Here is a 22953-nt window from a genome sequence, read left to right on the forward strand (position 1 = left end):
CTCGACAGCAATTTTTGGTTTCTCTAATGTATGATTTCAAAAAGTTTATACCCCTTTTACAGATTTGCAAGGTCCCCGCTCCCTAAATTCAGTACATAGATCAACCAGCATGCAGACAGACAGGAAAAATATGAAAATTCCGCGAAAAGCTCATCAAAAGTAATAATTAAATTCCAGTCTTTACCATGGTTAAAATCACACCAAATATACACATTCGTGTTCTAGGATACATATAGATTCATAAAAACGCTACGGCACAACATTTCAGCGTCTAAAAGTAGCAAAAAAGACGACGATGTTATACGGACCTTTTCCGTATGAAAGATGTTCGATACGTGCTGCCGTATCCGTGTGTCGTATCACGTATGAGAAATACACACGCAGTGATGACGTCACACACAAAATCAATACGGACACGCGATACGGACCAGGGATTTAAGTTTGCCAAAAGTCTCTATTTTCAGTGGTAAGGCTGGTGTCCAGTAGGGTCTCTAGATTATTGATTCTCCTTTTAAAAGTATTTGGAGTGTCTGGGCTGTGGGAAAATTAGTCAGCGGATCTACTACATCATAGGAAAGGATGGAGCCGGCTGTTGGGATTGCCGTCAGTTTATGACAGAAATCGCTTGAGACTCCGCTGATTTTCCAAGTGGTGCCAGAAGACGGGATAAGAATTTTGCAGTATTGTAATATACTGAATCTCGGGAACAAACCGATAAGTGAGCCTTGACCGGATTCTTGTGAATTTTAATGATGGAACGTGTATATGGTTGTCTGGGGTGAGAGGGATTCAGAGTCCTTCTGTAACCTGTTTTGTTTTTGTCTTTCAATGAGGTGAGAAGTTTTCGCAGCTTGGTTTCATGGGTGGCTTTGGGATCTTTGCTTATGCTTTGGTAGGTTTCGGCGTCTTAGAATAGGCTGTTAATCACTGTAGCTTTACCTTTGTCTGATTATGATATTGGTGTCAGCTTTCAATTCTTTCAGTGTTAACTGTTGGAATTTGGAGAGGTTGTTGCTTTGAGATTTGGTTTTCAAAAGAATATTGGCGTTGCACGGTAGGAGCAGAACAGTAGGTCGTTAACTCATTTCCTTTCAGAATCTGTCGGTCACTCCAATAGAACTTTTTATCTTTATCTTGTTCTCAACCCAAAATGTGGGCACCGGGACATTTGTCACATTTCGCGTCCGGTAAATGTGGTTCTGCCCATGACCACAATGATTGCTTCATGCCAAATTTTAAAACAATTAACTTAAAAACTATAGCCTCTATACATTTTTTTTTTGCAAATGACTCCTTAACGGTAAGTCATGGAACGCTGAACATGACTAGGGTTCGTCCCCCATGACCGCAATGCTTACACTTCTAGTACGGAAGGCTGCGGACCGCTGAACATCGATAGATTTCGTGCTGTCATGACCACCATGCTTCATACCAAAAGATCCGCCAAAATCTATATCCCGTATCTGACTGGGCAGAGTGGCGAAATAATACGCCAACACTGAAATGTGGGCTAATACCGCAAAATAACACAATTTCTGTGTCCAGTGAGAAATGCAGCTCGGCAAATGTAGGGGTTGGGGCCTCCGGCGTCTGCGGAATCGAATCTTCGCAAGCTCGACCGATATATACTCAATATCGCAACTCATTATATCTACTTACTTACAAGGGACACATAACTGTAACTTGGAGGTTACAAGTTATTGGGTATAATCTTCGCATGATATATAGCATGCAAAGCTGCTTACATGGTGAACAAATGCGTTTTGGTCTACCTTTTGAAGTCTGTTCCTTACCTCATCTTTATGAATGGAAAGTGCACGTCTAATATCGTGTTTTGGTCATCATGGGTGATGCATGTAAAGTCTTTATATTGTAGCCTTCTGACAAAATAATGCTAAACTTGTCTAAATCTACATCATATGTCGTGCATGGTTTTCCACTGAAAATTGAATATCTAATAACTAAAGAAGTAAAATTTAGCAGTGCTATGTGCCAAATGACCTTTGAAAACGTAATTGAAAAATCCACAACACGCAGCCACTTCACATTGTCAAAAAGCTTTAATCAGAAATATTTAAGACATCAAGAACAGTAAGACGTGAAACCTCGTTTCATTTATGATAACAAAATGCATTTATGGAGAATTCTCAGGCTGGGATGTTCCTACTTGATAGAAGAAGAAATAACTTCCAATTTCATGAAATGAATAAGGCAATATGTATACCAATTAATGATTACATCTGTAGCCGATAATTGGCAATAGACTGCGTAATCATGGATAACAAACAGTATTTTTTAAAAAGGAATCTGAAGTGCTGGGGGTTCAGGGAGGTTGTCTTGCTCTATTCTCAAAACAATTCGAATTTCTGGACTTTTGTTTCTTTGACCCATCTGAATGACTAAGCAATTTTCCTGGTGGTCTGTGTTCTTAATGCTAATAAAAACACAAAAGCTGCAAATTTTATATATTTAATATATAATTTTATTCTGATAAATTTTTGTTTCATCTTAACAAAGAACAACATATAATTTTAATGGACAAATTTGATATGAAAAATAATTATATCTAACATATATTCAAGAAAAACAATTTTTGACATTTATATTTTGTAAATCTTTGTTTCAAATCGAATGGACAATTAACTGAAATATTTGTTAAGTTTTTAAACAATTTAAGCATGCATATTTTGTATGCATCTAATTATTCATATTTTAACTTAAAGGGGCGTTATTGTTGCTTTTGAGGTCTTGATCATTTGGTTAAAATGAATTTTGTTTATTCAGTTAGGACAATTTCATTAAAATCTAATATTAAAATCATTAAAAAATATGCTTCTGTTTTATTTCTGATATTGACAACCCACATATTTTCTTTGAAGTGTGTGTTCAGAACATGTGAATGTATCACCCAATCAAATTACCTGTATTGGTAAACATATCAGAAAGAAACCAAATTGTAATCTTATTTTAATTAGATTACAGTTAGATCTACATCATGCATACTCCAGTTAGATTGTATGCCAGAGCTGGGATTTTCAGGAATTAAGAGTGTTTAATATGACATTAAAGATACATTATGTAAGATTTAGATAAAGAGCTGACCATTCTTTCTATAAAAGCATAAACATAGATAATGTAAAATGAAAATATTGAAAACTTCATTCAAATTACTTCATTCTGAGCCAAGTTATCACTGTTTGTAGTTTTGACAAGATGTATGCATAGTGGTAACCAGGGCACTGGTATATTCAAGACATAGCCCCGCTCTCTAACATTTTTAAATTAAATTTTTAAATGGCGAACCGTTCTAATCTAGTTAGAATCTCGAGTATCCGATGGCATCGAGAATTGATTATGGTCTTGTTTTGTTAATAAATGTCTAATTAATAGTTTATATAACATTTCAGGCCTAGAAAAAGACCTGCAATAGACAGATTTAGCTCTTGCATAATGTATGTTTAATATTACGGCACATTTATTTTTTTGGTGAGACTGATAATGCCTCTTTAAATTCATTGAATAGATCAACAATTTCCTTTTATAAAACATAGATTTAAATTCCCCTTTTGAAACTACATCGACTTCATTTTAATGCTGTATAAAGTATGAAAAAGGTCATCATAGAGTGAACAGTTATAATAGCATTTCACAAATAAAAACAAAACAAAATCCAATAACAGACATAGAATTTGTGATTATAATATTTTCTTGTAATAGTCATATGTCAAGTACCTTCATTTCACTACTTTTCCACCTCAAATTTTAATCTTTCTTTTTTGAGAACAAGACTGTTCTTTAATCTGTATTTTGTAAAATCTAGTTTTGTTCATTAATTTGAATGTATTAAGGGTAACAAATATATTCTTATACTATGCAAAAAACTTAATTTTTCACTGAAAGTTAACTGTTTAATTAAACTATTAAATTGTGAAATTTGAGGTAAAATTTAATATTAAATGCAGGTACCTTGACAACATAAGATATATATATATATATAACTTGGCCTGAGTAATAACAAATTTCAATATAATTTTGTACTCATGCTATGAGTCAAATACACCACACTGAAGATAATATATGTATATCAGCAAAAACCACTGGTAGGCGTATAATAAAATGAATCCTATTGTTACTATACATGTACATATAAAATACAATAAAAGTTTGTTACCTGTGCAGAACAGTAGGACATTAAACCCCATTTCATTTCATTTTGTTACCTGCGTGAACTCCTCAAATGAGAAGTGGTCGTAGGTGTTCTAGAAGGAGTAAGCAGACAAAGTTTGTGCACTAAATTACACAGTTAGAATGGGAATCAGTTTATTGTAGCACCAGTGGTATTAAAGCTGAACTCTTGATTACAAAACTATGGAAATAATTAAATAAAAAAAAGAAAACCCCCTAAACAGTCGCCATACTTGTTTTCAATTTGCAGAACAAACATGGCGACTGATGACGGGTATAAGAAGATAGGCAGACTACGCCTACATCTATTATATGCCCTGTCAAGCACAGTGTCCACATCCGGCTAGCTGTATTTCAACTACCACACGCTCGACTGGTTGAGTTTTTTTCCACTATCAGCTTACTGAAAATATTATTGATACACAATTATTATGTCTGATCACTCAGGCACATATTATTTTACTAATTAGATGAACTAAGCAAAAACTGTCTTGCTCCAAACAATACCCATGCCAACCCATTCTTATTTTTTGAAATGTTTTGCACAACAACCTAGAAACACAAGGTAAATACTGGATGTGGGTGTGACCTGCCTTTGTTTTTATACGCCATCACCATTCGCCATATTTGTTCTACGAATTGAAAACAAGTATGGCGACTGTTTAGAGTGATAACTTTTTTTATTTAATTATTTCTGTAGTTTTGTAATTGGAGTTCAGCTTTAATTAAAATCTTGTCGAAACCATGCTGCTCTTAACAATTATTTAAACTATCTTAGAAGTCATAATGCATGTTATATATTATGTAGCATGGTTTTTGTCAAGAAAGCAAAAAGAAAACATTGCAACAAAAAAAAAAGTAAAATAAAATTTGCAAAACAAAATATTTGACAGAAATATATATTGAGTATTTAAAATCAAGCAAGCTGTGAGTATAAAGTAGTCATATTTATAAATGTGTGTGGTTTTGATATGAAATCACAAATTTATAAGCATGTACAAAGATTGTCTATATGAATAATAAAAATATATATAAATTCCTTTTATATACTGAGTAATAACAAGGTTATCTCGGGTATGGTTTTGTTAAATCATTTAATTTACTATCAGAGACTTTAAATCTCTGTACTAGTCAATAAAAAACTAGCAGTCTATTGTTTTCTCAAATATTCTGCTCTATTTGAATATACTAGGTTTAGAAAAACACAAGTATTGTTAATTTATGTATGGTCCTTTACAGAAGACATGCAACTCACATTTATATGCATATGAAGGTGCATCTGGACAAATATGGTAGTAACTTTGTTCATTTAATTGAAATATAATTGTAGGTTCATATATGGCCATAGGAAGTAAAGAGCAATCACCGAGTTCTTCTGGTTTTCTAGAGAAGAATACTTATACAATTGGACTATTTCCTACCTAGAGAGGCAAAGACCAGCGTTGCATATAAAATTATCTACTTATATTTTTTTTTAAGAAATAAAAAGAAGAACAGAAATGTGTATATATCTAAAATATAGCTATTCTATAAAATAAAGCACTTTAGGTTTCTATATGGTTACAAAAAAAGAAAATTAATAATTTTGGTGTTAAGATATGAAAGATGGAAAAAGAAAACATTTTTACAATAAGTAAATTCAATTTCAATTGATCTTTCTAAAATACTGATAAAATATTATAGATTTCACCCCTCTTCCCCCCTTAACCAATTACCTTAAGGGTTTTTAAATGCACCTTAATGTCTAAGCACTGTTGGTGGTGTTTAATAACATTATTCAAAATTTGATTATTTTTTTTTCAAAAAATCCATAACATTTAAAGATCAGTATTTTAATTGATACACAAATGAATTAACTTCATCAAGATATATATTAAAAGCAATGTACATGGCACAGTAGGTACGGAAGCTTGAAATATTCACAAAGGAAGCATTCTGACAAATATATTTCTTTGGTAAGTATAAAAATTCTGATACTGTTTTCAAAGTGTCAAGCAAAGGTGCCAAAAGTGGTATAACATGGCCAAAGCTATGGTAACCGTGGTATATCAAGGTCCAAGCTATGGTAATCAAGGTCAAAGCTATGGTATTTTAAGGTTAAAACAATGGTGAATGGTGTGTGTGTCAAATAGATTTATTTAACGTCCGCTTCCACTAAAGTGGTATCGCAGAAAATCTATGGTGTGTCATGGTCACAACTTTTATAGCAATGGCATGCCAAGGTAAATGCTATGATAACCAAGGGCTTTGTGAGGCCACATCAACACTTCTATAGTAACAAGGACATCCAAGGATAAGAGAAACGTTTCTTTTCAAATATTAAGAATATTCTTCTATAAAATGCATTATCTGAGATACCAAATACAGACAGAAAAAAAAAACCTATTTATATACAAATATACAATTATTAATAGATCTGATGTACAATATGAAGTTTGATAAAAGATTTTTGGTGTGGAATAAAAATTAAGGGTTTGACGGTGCAATTATGAGGGTATTTAACACAACAAATTATTTCACAGTAAATATATTTTCAAAATGTATGCCTCCATTCTAGATGCTCTGTGTTGTGCTGTAACAGGTGATGATCAGCTAATCAATAATTATGATTCTTAACAAACATAAACCAGTATCTGATCATTTTCACCTGACATACACAGTAAAAATATTAGCTTTGTTAATTTCACAATGAAATAAATGGCTTCAGGGTTTTGAAATTATGTGTAACTTGAATGTCGCCCATGTACTTAGTGGAGGTTGAAGGACTGTAAAATTGCACCGTCTCCTTGCTCTCTTAATAGATGATTGCTAATCTTAAATACAACATGAAGCATGTAAAATGTGGGCTTACAGCTTCTCACATCTGATACAGTACGAGTCAAATCTGTTTGAACCAAAGATATTCATAAATGTATAAGGCAACTGATCTTAGCATGTTTTACATTACAATAAAAAATATAAAAAGAAAAAAAATCCCCTGATAATAACTCATAAACTTTTAAATATAATTCATAACTTTTTTAATATAATTCTTAACATTTTTACAAATATCACATAAATAGAACACATCTGTATCTTAATCATCATGTATACAAGATCCAAGCCAATTTTGAGGAATCTTTACAGAAATGAATAAGATACGATTTTAAGTCAAAACATTTTACTTCCATTTCTAACAGAACCATTAACATTTTCTTAATAGAACAAGTGCAATAACCTATTATAGGAAGATCCATGCAAACTAATATTGTTCACTATGAGACAGATTTGATATCTTCCATATGACGAGTAACTTACAAAATTATAAATAAACTCTTAGACCTTTGTCATGGAAATTCCAAAATCAAATGTTTTATTTTGTGTCATTCAATCTTAATCTAAGATTAACATTCATATATTTTCCAAATAAAATCTTTTTAAATAACAATAATTTTTTTCATTATCTTCAGCATTAGAGGTAAATAAACCATAGCTAGCAGTCAATATACATTTGTTGTTTCAGTAATTAACATCCACCATTTTTTTTTTTATATATTATTTACTCTTTACCGCTGTTGAATAATTATTCTTTTCTTAAATCCAACATTATCACAAATATATCTTGTTAATCAGTAAAAATACAGCCATGAACTGTTAAAACTAAATTAACAGTCAGTTTGTTACAACAAACCATTCTACCGATTTGATCTGATCTGATCGGGTTTTACAAAATCAGAGAATAATGCTTATGAGAAATAGCTATATTATGTCAATGTTTGCATACATTACAGATTGTTTTGGTTCACGGTTATAAAAAGTTTATATATACATAGAATTGCGTAGTTTTTTATTGAAATAAAATATACGGTGAATAAATACATATGTATTATACATTAAATAAATATGGACTTACCTACAATTACAATTGCGTAGTTTTTGTATTGAAATAAAACATAGTGGATACATATATATTTAGTATAAATACATTAAATAGATACGGACTTTGGGTAAGATATGTGTTTATGTGTACAAGTACATTTATGTGATATGGTTATGAATTATAGGGTACATACTAGTATTACTACTTAAAAGATACATCAGCCAGATTAACCTTCAGGTGAACAGTTAATACCAATTAAAGTTCAGATTACATGCAACTCAATTGATTGCTTTTATTCTTTTAAAATGCAGCTGAATGAGCTTGACGAAAGCCTAGGGAACAGTATAAAACTCACTCAATTTGGCCTTCATTTTGCTCTTATTTCAAAACTTTGTTGGTTTAAAATATATGAAGTGTACTGCAGTTTAAAGTAACAAAAAGAAATGAAAAGAAGTTGGACTAGTTTGCTCTCAACCCATGCAGCAGGTAAATTCATTCAACCGAAGGTCATCACGCTCTTAGCTTTAAAATAATTAGGGTTATCACATAAAAATATGTTGGACTAGATTTAAATTAAATTTTGATTTTAAGCTCTTGATATCTCATTTTATTTCAGGGAAAATTCACTTCATACCTTAAAGATGATAAACAAAATTATGCAATTTTCTGAAAGGATGACAACAATGCGATTTAAGTTTTGTATTCGTAACTTATTTCATGCAGAGTTTGATCCAGTTCAAAATAACTTATGTCTGATTTGAACAGTTACTATGAAAAATAATTCAATTCAGACATAAAAGATAGGTTGTTAGGCCACAAACCATGTCCATTAAAGGCAGCTAAGTTGTCCGGGCACTTGACAAAGTTTGTCAAATTGTGAATCTTTAGGTAAAAAAGGGCCATAACTAGGGGAGTGCATCAGAGGCCATTTCTGAAGAAAATTTACTCTATTAAATGTATAGGCTCTCTCCTTGGCTCCCTCCTGTATAGGCTCTGCAGAAATAGTTGAAATTCACTATCCTTCTTTGTTTCACTAATTTGAACAATGACCATAAATGTTGTTAGATTCTATAAAGCCATAGCTCCATTAACAGAAATTGTTGAAATTCAAACAGACTGGATGATAACTTTCTTGAATAAGTGCATTCACAAGATTCTACAAAGTGAAACTAGGGCCTTAACTTAAAAAGTAATTGTTGAAATTTGATAGGATTCTTCATTAAATTCACTAATTTGAATAAAGAATAATTTCAAAAAGATTGAATGATAACTTTGTCTATGCACAGGGATGGCGGCAATACATGGCCACAGTTCACTGCAGGTGTACAAAAATAAATAAATTTCTTGACTTGCTGTTCTGATTGTGAACACGACAGTCATGATTTCAGACAGAGAGTCCAGACTAGCAACTCACATTTATTCTTAAAACGGTTGTCCTTACTACATGTAGATAGTTACATTTAATCTTATAACGGTTGCCCTGACTAGATAGTCACAATTAATCTTAACATGGTTGTCCTGACTAGATAGTTACATTTAATGTTAAAACCGTTGTGTTTTCTTTTGCTTTCTTGCAAAATCAAACATGAGAATATGTTATTCCATATAAATTATGTAATAGAATACTCAATATAAATTTGTCCTTCCCACACCATTAATTTTGGGGAACACTTTGTTTACTTGAAAATTGTGTAATATAAGCATTATACCAATATTCATAGTATTACAGTATCCTGGTACCTTGTTACATGTATTATAACATATCTATATTTATATATATATAGACTAACAATAAACAATATGTTTTAACAAGCATGCAACATGGCAAAACATCATTCTAATTCTGTATCAAGAGCTCTGTGCTGTGCCGATAAATTTGTCACTTTGTATCATGATGTCTGTCTCGTCTGCTTCGGGCACTTGTTGTGTTTTTGTATAAATATGTTGTGAATTGTTCCGTTTGTGTCTCTGTTGGTAATCTAGATCCAACTTATCTATGGACGTCACAGAATTCATCATTTGTCCAACCTGAAAATAAAACATATAAAAATACAGAATCTCTTTCTTTTTGAAATGGTTAAAATCTCAATAGAATATTTTCAAAATGAATAGATATAGCTATTTGTCTTTATATATAAAATTGGCATATACTGGACAATTCTGAGTTCTGACTACAGTCGAAAGGGGGTATTATATACATATACATATGCGGATCTTGATTTATACCAGCCCTGTGAGTAGAAACCAAGTTTGAAAATAATTTCTCAGGCAATTTTACCTGAGAACTGTAACTACTCATAGACTGCAGCCTCCATTCAAACGTATGTAACAATAAGTAACAAGAAAATAAGACACGTACCGTTAAATTGGATTGCATATTTTCTGATTTATTTTTTTTCTGTAAGATCAACCACACCGTTAAGAAAAATAGTAATCCTACAACTTTTAACACAGCTGCCATACCTGTAAAATAAGTTATTTAATACATGCCCTATATTTTAAAAAAACAAAACAAAAAGATTTATTTCTGTAAGTTTGATAAGGTAGATGTTTTTATCCAAGGTAGTCATTATTAAAGGGGCATTATGGGAGATTAGTTAAAGAGCTTGCAGGTCATTATAATAGTTAAAGATAGGTTGCCAGGCAACTAAACATACGCCCACAGCAGCTAAATCGTCCGGGCAGTCAATAAGTGTTGTCGCATATTTTTACTTTTTTTGGTAATGAAACATTTATTAATACACTAAAACTTTTTCAAAGTGATCAAGGGACATAACTTTGGCAGTAATTAATCGGAAATCTTTGAAAATCAATAGGATTCTTCGTCTCATGACCTCAAACATTGTGTATAAATTTAAAGTCAATTAGATATCAACTTCAGCCTCTAGAGCATCAACAAGATTTTTTTCAGTGATCAAGGGCCATAACTCTGGCAGTAATTATCGAAAATAACTGAAAATGAATAGACTTCTTTGTCTCATGACCTTAAACACTGTGTATAAATTTAAAGTCAATCGGATATTAACTTTAGCCTCTAGAGCATCCACAAGATTTTTCAAAGTGATCAAGGGCCATAACTCTGGCAGTAATTATCGTAAATTGATGGAAAATCAATTGGCTTTTTCGTCTGATGACCTTAAGCACTGTGTATAAATTAAAAGTCAATCGGATATTCACTTTGGCATCCAGTGCGTCCACAAGATTTTTTGAAGTGATCAAGGGCCATAACTCTGGCAGTAATTATCAAAAATCGCTGAAAATGAATAGACTTATTCGTCTCATGACCTTAAACACTGTGTATAAATTTAAAGTCAATCGGATATTAACCTTAGCCTCTAGGGCGTCCACAAGATTTTTCAAAGTGATCAAGGGCCATAACTCTGGCAGTAATTATCGTAAATTGATGGAAAATCAATTGGCTTTTTCGTCTGATGACCTTAAGCACTGTGTATAAATTAAAAGTCAATCGGATATTAACTTTGGCCTCTAGAGCGTCCACAAGATTTTTTGAAGTGATCAAGGGCCATAACTCTGGCAGTAATTATCGGAAATCGCTGAAAATCAATAGGCTTCTTCGTCTCATGGCCTTAAACACTGTATATAAATTTAACGTCAATCGGATATTAACTTTAGCCTCTAGAGCGTCCACAAGATTTTTTGAAAAGATCAAGGGCCATAACTCTGGCAGTAATTATTGGAAATCGCTGAAAATCAATAGGCTTCTTTGCCTCATGACCTTAAACACTGTGTATAAATTTAAAGTCAATCAGATATTTATTTTGGCCTTTAGAGCGTCCACAAGATTTTTTGAAGTGATCAAGGGCCATAACTCTGGCAGTAATTATCGGAAATCGCTGAAAATCATTAGGCTTCTTTGCCTAATGACCTTAAACACTGTGTATAAATTTAAAGTCAATCGGATATTAACTTTAGCCTCTAGAGCGTCCACAAGATTTTTTGAAGTGATCAAGGGCCATAACTCTGGCAGTAATTATCGGAAATCGCTGAAAATCAATAGGCTTCTTCGTCTCATGGCCTTAAACACTGTATATAAATTTAACATCAATCGGATATTAACTTTAGCCTCTATTAACTTTAGCCACAATTGCTTGTGGACGGCGAACCGACGGACGGACGGACGGGGGCGACGATAATATACGACCACATTTCAATGTGGGCGTATAAAAATTAGATAATGTAAAGGCAATATGCTGAAAATGTCAGTCAAATTGCTCCACTCTGAATCGAGATATTAGCTTTTGAATTTTAGGCTAGCTTTGATCATCATTACTAAAGTCAGTACAATAGAAATAATGTCTCAATTACCAATTTTTACGTTTAACTATTTTCCAAAAAATATATTCCCATCCGCTAAATATCGGCATCGAGAGTTGATTATGGTCTGGATAAGTTAATTAATGTCTAATTAATAAATTAGATAACATTTCAGGCCTAAAGAAAGATCTGCAATAGGCAGATTTAGCTCTTGCATAATGTATGTTTAACTAGTTCATGAAGTTAATTTTTAACAGAAAGTAGGATTTTTCTAATAAAATGCTGGCTAACAATATATTAATCATTTAATCTATTACAGACTGTTAACCCGAGTTCTGCCATCTATAGTGTAAGCACACCTTGCAGAGCAACAATGCCTGATGTTCATGTCTAACTGGAGAAACTTTTCATTCAAAATGGCAGTTACATTTAAATCTGCATTACGTATAGGCCCTAGTGTGTTTGTCTTGAAGTATCTTGTTAGATATAATATTTTTGACAACATATATATTTTTCAAGGTATTTTGATTACATTTCTGATTGATTCTGATATATACATGTACTAAACTACACATGTAGTACACCATGAAAATTCTACCTACCAACATATTTATATCTGAAAGCTACTCGGTCATACAATAAACATGCACCATTTCTTTCACATTTTTTCTTCCATAATAAACAGGCTGTATCTATGATATTACCAAACATTATTGGCGTTGGCACATATGCTGAAAAGACAATAACACAGAAATGAACATTGCCAGACAAAACTAAAATCAAGTCATGATATTTTAACTTTTTTCATCGAACTCCACGAGTCACTTTAAATTTCTGCTTTCAGTTTTATATTGAAACTAACTTACCAAATAAGCGTAGAATAACAAATTGCATCCCCAATGAAAAAGCTCTTTCTTCTTGTTTTACTGACCTAGAACAATAAAATATAATCAATATTTGTTTCCAATTATTCTATAGTAGTGAGGGTGCTATGGCTAACTTTATTTCACATCCCTCTAGGATCAACTGAACTATATTTGTTTTGATTATCAAATGTCTAAATCAGTTTAAAAGATAGACAGCCAATTAGCCAACCATACACTCACAGCACTTAACTTAAAGGAGCTAAATCGCTAATATTTGGGACCTAGAAATTGACACAAATGAATCGTATCAGTTTTTACTCTAATTTCTAATCAGTTATGTTCGGCGAAATACACCAGAAGTCGCAATCGAATGGCAATCTCTAGCGTCTGGTTATTCCATTGTTTACCGATAGTATTAATTGCGCATGCTCTCCAGATAAGAATATGACTTCACCGTTTGACATGACTTGTGGAATACGTCTAGCCTCATTCTTCGAGTCCCTTGTTACAAATGACGCTGAAACGCATTATGGTACATGATTCGTGTACCAATGGTCTAATGTTTATTTTGTCTAAAATATTAGATATCAGAAGTACATCTTTTCCTGGTAAGATCACAACATCAATGTTGATTTAAATTGACAAATAATTCGAGTTTTCAATGTCGAAGACTTTGGATGATACTGAGTTAGAGACTTAGCTACCTTAAGTTGTACAAGCAGTCCATAGAGGGAACACTGACAAGACACTATAACTGACCAAGGGCCACATACCATGAAGTTATTATCAGAAAATAATTAAAATTTGATAGGCTTCAAGTTCTTCATAGAGATAACATTGACCTAAGTTCAAGTCAATTGTGTATTCACAATTTTTTTTTTAAGTGACCAAAGGCCGTAACTCAGACAGCAATTATGGCCAACTGATAAACTACACTATACAAGCACATTTAAGTGTATGTCTGAATACCGATATTTGAAACAGAGATGACTTTCCCCAAAACAACTAGAAAGATGCCAAAGGAATCAAATAATTTATAAATAACTGGAGAAAGTACCTCAGTGTAACCATTAGCAATGGCATCTGAGCACCGGCCACACAAAATGTCATAACAACCAACATGATGAGAAAAGGCAACAGATTTTCACAGGAAGTTTTACATGGTCCACTGGTTGCTATCGGTGACATAATTACTTCATGTCCATCTTTAAGCATGTTTTGACCCATAATACAGGCACATCCACTATAGTTCTGAAAGGTGACATAAAAGTAATCATTACTAAAATATTTAAGGGTTGAATTAAAGATACATTATGGGAGATAAGATAAAGAGATGGCAGTTCTCGCTATAATAGTTAAAAACTAGATAGTGTAAAGGTAATTTGCTGAAAATTTCAGTCAAATTGATCCACTATGAGCCGAGAAAGAAGCGGGTGAAATTTTTGCATAGTCTCGGTCATCATTACTAAAATCATTAATATAAACAGCATAGTCTCGATTATCCACTTTTTCTGATTTAATTATCAACGGCATATAGGAATCTAATCCAGCCAACATCGAAGGCTAGCCTTGACATCGAGAGTTTATTATGGTCTAGAATAAGTTAATTAATGTCTAATTGATAATTTAGATAACATTTCAGGCCTAAAGAAAGACTTGTAATAAGCAGATTTTGCTCTTGCATAATGCATGTTTAAGTAAAGAAGAATCACCCCACACATAACATCAAGAGAAAACTAACCCACAGACAAGTAAACAGACCTTCACAGTAAGTGGATCACATTGAAATTTTTAATCTCTTAAAATTAGTATTGGTACATATCAATAATTTGATTACTGCTTCCTCTGTGGTGATTTTTGGATCATTCGTAGTATAGAATATAGAAGGTCCTTTTATAGAAAAATACAATATACTTACAAACATGCGTTCCTGTGATTCTGGTGACATGAAACCAAATGATCCGGTACAGCCAGCATGACATGGTGAGAAGTATGTTATACCATTTATACCACAGATAGGCTCTAACACAGTATTTGAACAGTCACAATTCTCATTACATGTTGAAGTTAAATTAGCTTCAAATATTTTATGACCAGAGCTGAAACATTGTCATTTGCACAATAAATTCTGTTTACTACAATATTATAATATACTGACACAATTTTAAATAGACAAGAGTTATATCAGTTTCTGCTGGGAAAAGAATATTTATGTAAGAAACAATCTTTGATGATTACTTTGAATTTGAGAAAATAACTTGACTGTGAAAGGGCCCATATTGCTGAGAAAATTTTTTGAATACATCCAAAATTATGTTAATTGAAGTTTTGTGTCAAACTATACATGATCAGTCCTGAGTTTGTAGCCTACATAAGGAAGAAACGGTTAATCGCTGCCGATCATTTTGATCACAAATAAAAGTTCTGAATAAAAACAAAAGTTGACAAACCTGTTAAAATAAGGTAATGTAGCACCGGCTATTTTAAGGTTTTCACAACCCAAGAAGAAAAAGAAGGTAAAACCAAATAATGCTAGTACATTTAATGCCAGAGCTAGCTGAATTGCACCTGTAAAATAAATAGATTTTAATATTTATTTAAATCCAACTATATTCTTTATACATGTGTGTACAGATAGGAATTTTTTTTATCTAGTTTTGGTTATAATTTGGCTATAAGACTTGGTTAGTTTGACAATCTTCTCTTAAATCAGCTTCCAAGGTTAATGATAACCCATGGTTTTCTATCATTATTTAATTTTCATTTCACAAAAGAAACTTGGTCATTTTGAGACTAATGGTTCCATCTTATTTCAATAATTTGCTTGCACGCAGGGGTCTTTAGATGTGGGGGGGGGGGGGGAGGTGGATGGGGGGGGGGGGGAACTGGAGCACCCGGAGAAAACCCACTGACATTAATATACTAGCAGTGATATCTTACGTACATATACACATTATAAAGTATTTCATTGGCCACATGGCAGTGATATCTTACATTCATATACACATTATAAAGTATTTCATTCGACACGTACAGTAAATGTATGCTAGAGAGTGATGAAAAGAATATATTACCTTTTGGACGTAACTGAAATCGTTTTAATATATATCCTCCTATAAGAATACCAACGACAGCACCAGGTATACCTATTCCTCCTGTAATACAGACATAAATGGAGTTACTTCCCTTTACATATTCAATATTGAATAATATTATTAATTTGTACCTCAAACAATTTGGTTGTGATCATTAAAAGCACAATGTAGTAAATAAAGCTCCCTTTGTGGACACTTGTTTAGAAATCGCAAAACCATGCCATGTAAATAAAAGTAATTAAATTGAAAAATAACATATACTCTTCCAAAAAAAGTAGGGGATATTCAGAAACAATACAAAACTGCGGAAATGCACTGCTGCTTTTATTAGAGGTAACCAGTGTATGTTAATAACAGACCAATTGCCTACACATGAACATAAACAGTTCATATGGGCGGCTCATCTGACGGCCCCATTACACTCGCAAAGAGATACACCGTCAAAAGTGAAAATGGACGTTTTTGATTTTTGTCTTAATAATGAGTAATTGCTCCACCAATCCTCAGACATTCAGCAATTCGTCATGGCATGCTGCTAATCAACCATCCAATCACGATTTGGTGCGATCTGACCCACTCCTCTTGCACTGCCACGGCCAATTCTTGCAGTGTTGTTGGTTGACGTCGACGAACACGTCTCCCGAAAAAATTCAACGCAACACACTAAAGCAAAGATATGCTAAACAGTAAATCTTATGCAAGAACCGGTAGGAAAGCAAACGTGGATAGATAAACCAGCACACAGCAGTTTTCATCAACCCTCCCTTGAAATGTCAAACTTGACAATAGACCCCTCCCACGTGTATGGCCATATTGCGTGTCGCATGTGCAGCTCAGTGGTTCTGTTGGGGCGATAAGGTCTTCATCTGTGAACATACTCTCAAAGCATGTCAAATGTCTATGACTATCATATCACAACCTGCATAGGTATTTGCATTTCAATATCCCCTACTTTTTTTGAAGAGTATATTTACTGATCATTTAAATAGGTTTATGTACATGTAAATGGACCATTTCTTGTGTCATTCAAGGGGAAGGACCAATGCACATGCAAAGCAGTGTATCTCTGGTATGTCCGGTTCTACCATGGAACAGACTTTACGCCCCACAGCACCATGTTACACTACTAGCTATAGCCCACGCCAATTCAGCACTAATAGTTGAAACAAAGTGTGAAAAAAATCCTGGATTTTGAATCTGGAACATTCTTTAAAATATTTACATTATAACATCATATGGTTGATACATTTTACAGTGAAAACAAACATCTGATAGTTACATATGTACAGGTGTCATCTTGATCATAACTATGTTTACTTTTCCCCTTAGCAATGGAGTTTGATTATGTAACTTTTTTAAAGAATTTTCACCAGAAATTCTAAACAAATATATGATATTGTATATGACCCAGCAATATTCATGTAATAATACTAATAATAGTTTTTCCAAAAACTATGGGTGATAATTTTTAACCTACATGCTTGACATTTTCACCAGAAATTCTTATCAAAATGATATTGATATTTATATGATCCACTGATATAAAGATAGTTATTATTTGTGAATATTATGGGTGATAATTATATTATGTTTACATAATAAACATCATTTGTAATTAGTAATGTGTATTATAAGCTCCCTTACATCAATTACAGATAATATTTGCCTTCATAATATGATTACGTGGGTGTAATTAAGTCAACAAGTATATGGTACTAGAATAATATATATACTTGAACTAATGACTATACTTAGACAATATGCTAATCTAAATACATAAATACAAGTGCCTTAATGTACACATGTTTAGATTTTGTATCAGTCAATAATAAATCCATTATGTGTATCAGTCAATAATATTCTCTAACATTAACATATAATTTACATTAAGTAATAATTATATCATCATGTTAACTGAAGTAAAGTGTACTTAACATTGAGATAGACCTGGAAATAATTTGAAATTAATCTGACCAAAAACAATGGCAGACATACTGATTTCCCTCTGATCAACTTATACATCAACTTTGAACATCACAAGTTTTTTTTTATCATACATGTATATGCAATTTTGTCGGATAATTGACTTGAAATATTTACCTGTAAATAAATTAGCAACTGATGTAGATGTTCCAAACTGTGTTTCAATATATTTTGGTAGGAAAACAACGAAACCACTGACGATGGCAATTTCACAGCAAATACCCAAACTGGTGATAATATATACAGGATTCTTCAGTAATCTTAATATAGAACGAGGAATATCTGAAATTATACAAAATAAAATGTAAACAAATATTCTATAATAATAACAACCCTTCATCAAACTCTAGAACAGTTAACATGTGGCTGTAGATAAAGTCAGTGGATGGAAGACAAAAACAAATTTCTGATTATTTTATTTACACTGGCAGTTTCTCATGTAAAAGCACAGCATGGCTGAAATTAATTTATTGTTAATATAATATTTCGGTCTCATATGTGCAATAACAATCAAGCTTGTAAAGTTTCAAGTCATTCACAATGTTTGCATACAATCGTTTTTCAGACTTGCATTTTGTAAATGATTTTTGTTCTTAAATAAAAACAGTAAAAGGATTTTGCGCCCCTTGTCTTGCAATAGAACATGTGTGTATGCTTCCATGTAATTTAAATTGTAAAGATTCTATCCTTACTCAATTCATGGAGTAATTCTGTCTTTAAAGCCCTGGTCAAAATAAACCAGAGAGCCCCCACCAGCCCCTGGTCCAATTTAATCAAAATTGAATTTCAATTTCAATACATTTTTCAATTTCTAATTTTTATACTACACTGCAGCACATGTACATGTACATGTAGCCTGCTTCAAAGACAATGTCAATAGAATAAAATGTTTTGTAGATTTTTGCACCAAATGACTTTAAAACCAAAAATTTGCTCCTCTATTATTACAGTTGGAGATGTGGATCTTTTCGTTGAGTGTAAGTACATGTACCTTTATTTTGTACTGTGAAGTCAAACAATGTCAATACAGGACAAATACCTCACAAGATTTTTTCCACTATAAAAACTCAGACAAGTATTTCTAAAGACCATGTTTACTCAAAGCTCAAAAATCCATAGAATGCAATTAGTCTTTCTATTGTCAAAAACACTTCAAAGTCTTGTCATTTTATTAAAAGAAAACATCTCCTTCTGCAGACTAATTCAAATCTTCAGTAAAGAATGAACCTGCAAAGCACATCTTGGTGAAACCTGTCTAAGCGCCTGCTTTAGAACCATCAATAACCCATTTTAAAGAAATCAATTTCACATCAATAACCAACCGAAATTTTATTCTTCAATCCTTATAAAAACCTTGGTATTTTCACAACTGTGGTGATTAAATATTGTAATATAATTTACTGGCTTAAGAAAACCAACTTTATTTATAGTAATTTATTTCTTGGTACAATGTTCTGGGGGATTTTGTTTTTGATTAAAGGAGCTGTTCCAATTCCCAGATGTGGCATTTTGATAAAATTGTGATTACATATACATGTACTGTATACAGTAGAATCTGTATGAGCAGCCACCCACTTTCAGAGACCCCCCCCCCTCCACCATTTTGAACAAAACCCTCAAACATGTAAAGAACTAGTGTACACTATATTGATCTTGCATCTCAGTTTATTTAGCCATTCGGTAATCGGTAATGAGTGTCAGTATTGCTCAAGCAGGTTTTTCCACTCTAACACTGTAACTATTAGTCTCCATTGTGAGGAGGGGGGTTGGATGGCCGAATGGTTAGCACGTGCGTGCTGTATCATAAGGTCTGTCATTGACTTGAGTGAACTGGTGTGGTGGTTTTGATTCCCCGGTTGTACGTGACAAGGAGTAGGGTCGCCTGTCCAACCTAGTTAGTTTTCTCCAGGTTCCTAGTTTCCTTCAACTACTAAATACCCCTACGCACAAGTGAATTATTGAAATAAAATTAAACCATGTCTTAGTCATGAAATGATCCAGTTTGTGTCGAGTGGACGTTAAACCCCAATTTTTTTCTCTCCATTGTGAGACCCGATAAATGAGACTACTAAGTACTCTTCTTGTCCTCTGCAATGATAATCTTATGCTTACGTAATCAGTATTTTGTGGCAGTAAACTGATGCATTGTGTGCTAATCTCACAAACACAAAAGATCGGTTGCCAGGCAACGAAACATACGCCCACAGCAGCTAAATCGTCCGGGCTGTCAACAAAAGTTGTCGCATATTTTTACTTTTTTCGGTAATGAAACATTTATAATGCACTAAAATCTGATTAAGAGTAATAACTCATTAAGTAATTATCAGAAAATCATTAGAATTTGTTTTGCTTTTATAAAGTTCTGCCCCATGCTAACGTTTAATATACGAAACATTTAATATCAACAATTTAGCTGTTCAAGTTATCAAAATTCATTGAAAATCAATATACTTGTTTGTCTAAAGACCTTATCAATCGAAAGTCAATCGGATGACAACTTTAGCCTCTAGCGCGTCCCCAAGATTTTTTTAAGTCATGAAGGGCCATAACTTTGGCAGTTATTATCAGAAATCGCTGAAAATCATTAGGTTTCTTCTTCTCATGACCTTTTTTAAACACTGTGTATAAATTTAAAAGTCAAAGGGATATTAACTTAGTATCCACAAACAATTGTGGACGCCGGCGGCGCGATATACAACCACATTTCAATGTGGGCATATAAAAAACAAACAAAATGCTTTTATTGTCATATGTGTACATGCATAAAAGTTTTCTCTTGTAAGTTAACACCAACCTGCTACATCATGTGTCATGTACTAGTAAGGTAATGTGTATTCATGTAGGAACACCTGATACATGATTAGGTCCATTTTTCTAAGAGTTGTCATGTAGCAGATTAAACCAGGAATCTTAACTTACATATATGTACATGTACAAAGCCACAAAGGTATTATAATACATACCAATTTATAATACTACAATACCAATTTTATTTACACATCCTGGTCTATATTTAGAACTTAACCTGTTGGTCAATGTTCATGTACATGTACATGTAAATACATGTATGACAGACAAGGCAAAAGATTGTTTCCTATTTATCTGATTAACTATATTTGTAGAGGACATCAAAGGTTCATGACCTTAGAAGTCTCTAAATGCTAGTCAAAAGACAGAAAATTAGAAGAAAATAAATGGCACTATACAAAGTAATCAAAGCATTTTCCAATTTTCTCCTCCAAATTGCAATCTAATTGGAAATCAAATAGTAACTTTTTGCTAATCCTGCAGTAAAACTGTCTCAAGATGTCCATCAACTTTAGCTTGGTCATTCTGTATTGATTATTTGTGCTAACTATTTTGCCTAAAGTCTATTACATTTGTATTCATAAAAGGGAAATAATCAAATTCAGGGGCAAATAACTACCGGTAATGGTGAGAATTGAAAGATCTATGGCATGTCCTTTTCTCTGTTTGGTCAAGAAATCTTTACTTGCCTGTTTTCTAGGACAACTGTAATTTGTAGCAAGAACGTTAGGATCACAAGGTTATCATGGCGTGGGGATGAAATCATTTCATGGTTGTAGGCTTAGCCTAAGTTTAATGTTAAATGTTATTTTTGAAATAAATCTACCATTTTACAAGTACATATACCTGTGACTATATCTATAATATATCCAAAATACCAAAAATACATGTATAATATTTATTGTCATATTCAATATGTGGCAAGTAACAGTGATTTGAATTTCAGATAAACTACATAGTGTATTCTAAAACATGTCACTTTTGGTATTTAATCATGTCCCTAGACACCAGTCACACACTAACTCCAATTGTCTTTGATGTTTACTACATGTAAGTATAAGACATCTCTGATGTGGATAAAGTATTCAAATGGCTGCCATTTTACTGGTTGATGAATAGAATTCTATTGTTATTATATTTTCCTTGACTGTTACAAGCATCATATTTTCAGATCAAAATATGTTTTGGAATTTAAATTAGTTTCCAAATTAACCTTGTGGAGTGGAAAACTTGGTCTCGACCCCGTTGTCACAGATTTCTATGATACAATATTATACATGTACATTTAGCCTATAGACAACCATCAGTTCAGTTTTTGTGTAAGAGTCTAATTTTTTTTGTACATTATGATTGATGTTACTGACATCAGTACTTTGAACATGTGGGCCATAAATTAAGTTAATATTGATCGAGATGTTTGTTTTGGTAAGAGTATATTGATTGCATATGGTCTTAAATCTGGACATCAGTTCGAAAATATAAAAGCAGACTGAAATGGAGGAGCAGGATTATTTGAGTACAAAAAAAAAAATGATAAAATTATCAATACCATGCAACTTTTTATTGTATTATTGGCAATTTGTTTTCCTCACACTTATATGTACATGTACAATGTGTATATGTATATCTGATGCATGGTTCAACTGTGATGGGCCTCGTTTTACTATTACTCTAGTTTGGGGTACCCCTGGTCCCCATGTCCAATTTGATGAATGAACATGTATAGCACCATCTGGTATCCTGTTATAGCTAGACTAGGAGTTAAGTACACATAAAAGCGTACAAGTTATTTGGAATAAATCCCAATTCTTTTATTTCCTGCAAATATCAAGACAGCGTCTTTAAAGTTGATATGGTTATTGTTGTTCTTGGCCTAATGCCA

The 22953-nt window shown here is 32.8% G+C and overlaps 1 protein-coding gene across 2 annotated transcripts in view; it reads right to left on the reverse strand.

The window, feature by feature from the left end:
- Window positions 1-2470: 2470 nt before the first annotated feature.
- The window catches only part of LOC126808883 (solute carrier organic anion transporter family member 5A1), a 72531-nt gene continuing 52048 nt past the window's right edge, over window positions 2471-22953 (reverse strand). For both annotated transcript variants that reach the window (XM_050533927.2, XM_050533924.2), the window contains exons 4-12: window positions 18381-18545; window positions 16260-16340; window positions 15636-15753; window positions 15104-15284; window positions 14243-14436; window positions 13186-13250; window positions 12922-13050; window positions 10404-10507; window positions 2471-10072 (exon numbers count right to left, since the gene is read on the reverse strand). In XM_050533927.2, coding sequence (XP_050389884.1) covers window positions 9893-10072; window positions 10404-10507; window positions 12922-13050; window positions 13186-13250; window positions 14243-14436; window positions 15104-15284; window positions 15636-15753; window positions 16260-16340; window positions 18381-18545 — 1217 coding nt within the window. In that variant the 3' untranslated portion in view covers window positions 2471-9892. The remainder of the gene's footprint in view (window positions 10073-10403; window positions 10508-12921; window positions 13051-13185; window positions 13251-14242; window positions 14437-15103; window positions 15285-15635; window positions 15754-16259; window positions 16341-18380; window positions 18546-22953) is intronic.

Source organism: Patella vulgata, chromosome 1, assembly GCF_932274485.2.
Source record: "Patella vulgata chromosome 1, xgPatVulg1.2, whole genome shotgun sequence".
In the NCBI taxonomy this organism is placed as follows: domain Eukaryota; kingdom Metazoa; phylum Mollusca; class Gastropoda; family Patellidae; genus Patella; species Patella vulgata.